The 3,837-nt window shown below is 50.7% G+C and overlaps 1 protein-coding gene across 2 annotated transcripts in view; it reads left to right on the top strand.

Moving 5' to 3' along the window:
• FGD5 (FYVE, RhoGEF and PH domain containing 5) overlaps positions 1-3,837 on the top strand; it is a 110,961-nt gene that overhangs the window by 73,848 nt on the left and 33,276 nt on the right. Inside the window, exons 6-8 of one of the 2 annotated variants that reach the window (XM_015560400.1) lie at positions 1,954-2,114; positions 2,381-2,537; positions 3,118-3,202. In XM_015560400.1, the coding sequence (XP_015415886.1) occupies positions 1,954-2,114; positions 2,381-2,537; positions 3,118-3,202 (403 nt within the window). Of the gene's footprint in view, positions 1-1,953; positions 2,115-2,380; positions 2,538-3,114; positions 3,203-3,837 lie in introns of both variants that reach the window. The other variant, XM_006758316.2, reaches the window with a different exon arrangement.

Here is a 3,837-nt window from a genome sequence, read left to right as displayed (position 1 = left end):
GGGACTACAGGCTCGGGTGGGCCGCCCTCCCCTCGTCCTCCCTCGATTCCTGGCAGAGCAGGTTGCCGCAGCAGGAGGTCAGCGCAGGACAGGATGAGGTGTTCAGGAAGTGAGACCTTTGTAACCTCCACATCTGCTATCCTGTACGACAGCACAGACAGCCTCTTTATAGACGATGGAGGGGCATGGACCTCCTGCCTTTCATGTTCCCAGGCTCACTCCCTGTCAGTCCCTCCCTTCCACCACCACCGCCCCCCCAGTCTCCTGCTCTCGCTCTGTCATTTCTCATTTTTTCTTTATCTCTTTCCACCTTTCCCTCTCTCTGCTCCAACCCCACCTTCTGCCCTTTCTCCTAGCCTTCTCCTGTCACCACTAGATCTCTCCCTCTCCTGCACTCCTTTTCTGTGTGGGAGAAGACAAGGAAGACTTCTTGGAGGAAAGGCTACCCATCCTCTCAGGCACTCTCCCTTTTTAGATCTCTACATAGAGACCTTTCTAGCAATAAAGACTGTTCAGCAATGGAATGTACTGTCTTGCTCAGTAATGCGTTCCCTGTCAGGGAGGCAGTCAAAAAAGGCAGAGGGGCCGAAACCGATTTGGCTCAGTGGATAGAGCGTCGGCCTGCGGACTGAAAGGTCCCAGGTTCGATTCCAGTCAAGGGCATGTACCTGGGTTGCGGACATATCCCCAGAAGGGGATGTGCAGGAGGCAGATGATCGATGTTTCTAACTTTCTATCTCTCTCTCCCTTCCTCTCTGTAAAAATCAATAAAATATATTTAAAAAAAAAAAAAGGCAGAGGGACCTGAATGTTGGAAAAGAGATTTGACCTCCCTGATGTAGGCTGGACCACATGACCCTAATACTGAGGTTTTCCCAATATGTATTGCTCCATAATTCAAGTTCATTTCAGGATATCTCCTGTATTTAAAGCTACAGACCTGAGCCTCATGCAAAAGCAGTTGTATTTAAAGATAAAGTATTTTTGTTGTGAGAAAGTTTTTCATTTTTTATCATTTGAATGTTTATTACATTTAGTTTGCTATTTAAAGTAATTAATCGTGATACAGAAATTTTAGAAAACAGAGACAAGAAGGAAAAAATTATTCCTAATTCCATACTTCTGACAACAGCCACTGTTTTCATTTCACTCCATTTCCTTTTAGCTTTTTCCTTTGTTCATTTTTTTACACAACTGTGTTTGGGTGAGAAGACAACTTTGTATCCCTTCTTGATTTCTTAGCTCCAGGACATGAATATTTCACATAGTCACCATCTGCATCATTTTTAGTGACTGCTTGATATGCCATGGAGTGGATGCCTATGACTTCTTAAGACTTTGTTGTGAAATGACACAGTGCATGAATCTCTTCAAAGATGGCTTATTGTTAAGAAAAGCTTTATCTTTCTTCAGAGAAGGAATTACCCAACTTCTTACGCACCTTGTAAAAGAAGAGCATGCACCCAAGTTCCCACAAGGGAGGGGGTGGAATGAACCTGCTTTAAGCCCTACTCTAGTGGTTCTCAACCTTCTGGCCCTTTAAATACAGTTCCTCATGTTGTGACCCAACCATAAAATTATTTTCGTTGCTACTTCATAACTGTAATGTTGCTACTGTTATGAATCATAATGTAAATATCTGATATGCAGGATGGTCTTAGGCGACCCCTGTGAAAGGGTCGTTCGACCACCAAAGGGGTCGCGACCCACAGGTTGAGAACCGCTGGCCTACTCTGTACTGGGAGTCGTGTTGGGTGCTCATTAGGCATCAGCTCCCTGTGGTCACAGGTGTGTTGTCAGCCCTGTTTTACAGGTGAGGATGCTGGGGTCTGAGACACGGGTTTAAGGTCCCAGCTGTCTGTGTAGGCCAGGGCTCCAAAGCTGCAAGAGAACTGCCAGGGAGGACGGGATCAGTCCCATCAACCCGTGGGTAACAGGCCTTTGGGGTTTCAGGATTTCCATGGAGCTGTTGTGAGGGCCTTGGATGAAATGGACCAAGAGGGCAAGGACACATTGGCCAGGGAGGAGCTGAGGCGTGGCCTGAGCGAACTCCCAGCCATCCTCAACCTTCATCAGGGGATCCTGGAGGAGCTGGGAGAGAGGCTGCTGCACTGGTGAGCAGTCCCCGGACTCCCGCCCCGACCTCTGTTGCTCTAGGGGGTTGGGGGGCTAAGAACCCCACTACGTGAAATGGTGTCTCCATTTGACAGGTGTGGAAGTCGAGACACAAAGGTGTGTGTGGATCATTTGCCCAAAGTAAAACAAGTGTGGGAGGGTCAAGCTGGGGTCCTCACCTGGGGTGTGACTCCAGCTCTCATGTCCAGCACTGTGCTGGTCACAAGGCTGAGTTCTCGCTGTCCTGTCCCCCTCCCGGCTGCAGGGAGGGCCAACAGAAGGTGGCCGATGTCTTCCTGGCTCGGGAACAGGAGTTTGACCACCACGCCGCTCACATCCTGCAGTTTGACAGGTATCTAAGTCTGCTCGCTGAGAACTGCCTCCATTCTCCCCGGCTGGCAGCTGCTGTCCGTGAATTTGAGGTGGGTCCCTTGGTCCTCTGAGAACCTGCTGTAAGGATACAGGGGTGGAGCTGGGAGGGTATGGCTAAAAGCAAATCAGTGGGGCTTCTAGATCAGTTTGCAGCTAGGGGACAGAGGGGTGGAGAGGGTGACCCAGCAAGAGGAAGAACCCAGAAGATCCCCTGTTGGACAATCAGTGACAACTCAGTGAGCCACAGCCACAGCAAGGGTTTAAGTGGCCCTTCTTCGGTCCCAGTAGAAAAGCACAAAGTAAGGTGGAGCACCAACTGGGGATCCAGTTATTGGGCAGAAAAATGCAGTGCTTTTTTCTATTACTAACACTAGATGCACAGCTGGGACTGCAAGAGGCGTATGACTGAGTGTAGCACAGAGTGCGAGCCTAAGGAATGAACTGTCACAGTGGGGTGGTGCTCATCTGGGAGGCCTTCCTGGAGGAGGGAACTGGTTTAGAGATGGTGGAAGCTCAGATTGGCCAGAAAGAGGTGTGGCTAGGACAGTGCAGGTGGGATTCAGGAGCCCAGTTCCTGAAGGCCAGGGTCCCTGATGGAATTTTGTCCTCCCCGTCTCTTGGGAACAGCAGAGTCAGCAAGGAGGCGGCCAGAACGTGAAGCACAGGCTGCTGCGGGTGGTTCAGCGCCTCTTCCAGTACCAAGTGCTCCTCACAGGTGGGCCCCATGGGAGGTCAAGGTGCACTGAGACTGTGGGGAGGGAAGGCCCCTGAGGAGGGGTGGGGTGATGATGGCAAGATGTGCGATGGTAACCTCTCCTCCCATCCTGGCAGGAAGGGGTCGGGGAGGACTGCTCTCAGTTCCTGCTCCCTGCCTCTCCAGAGGGACCAGACCCTGCCACCACCTTCTCTCCAGCTGAGCTTTGGACCCTGTGCTGTCACCTTGGGAGCCACACTTCAGGGGCCACCTCTTGTGTCTTCCTCCAACCTCTCCCATCCTAAACACAAACTCACACTTTCCCGCATTCTTCATTTCCTCCCTGTCTTAGTGGGTGGCTGGTTTCCTAAAGCGGTTCTTATCACCCAAGTCCTCCTTGTGGCTGAATCAGTGGCATTTCCCACCTGGGACCTTCTGGCTCTCTCTGTGGCTTTGTCACTGACCACCTCCTGCTTCTTCAGCCCATCCATCCTGGGACCTGTGACATACTCTCTCCCCTGCCTCTTTCTGACTGCTCCATCATCTCTGATAACAACCTTTCTTCCTCCACTATCCCCATAAATGTTTGTGTCTCTTGGAAGTCAGTCCTAGGTCCTCTTTCTTTCCTTCTCTACAAATTCTTCCCAGGAAATGTC

This window comes from Myotis davidii, unplaced genomic scaffold (assembly GCF_000327345.1).
Source record: "Myotis davidii unplaced genomic scaffold, ASM32734v1 scaffold73, whole genome shotgun sequence".
NCBI classification, from domain to species: domain Eukaryota; kingdom Metazoa; phylum Chordata; class Mammalia; order Chiroptera; family Vespertilionidae; genus Myotis; species Myotis davidii.
Note: the sequence above shows the minus strand (reverse complement) of the source record. Positions and strands in the feature narration are given on the sequence as shown.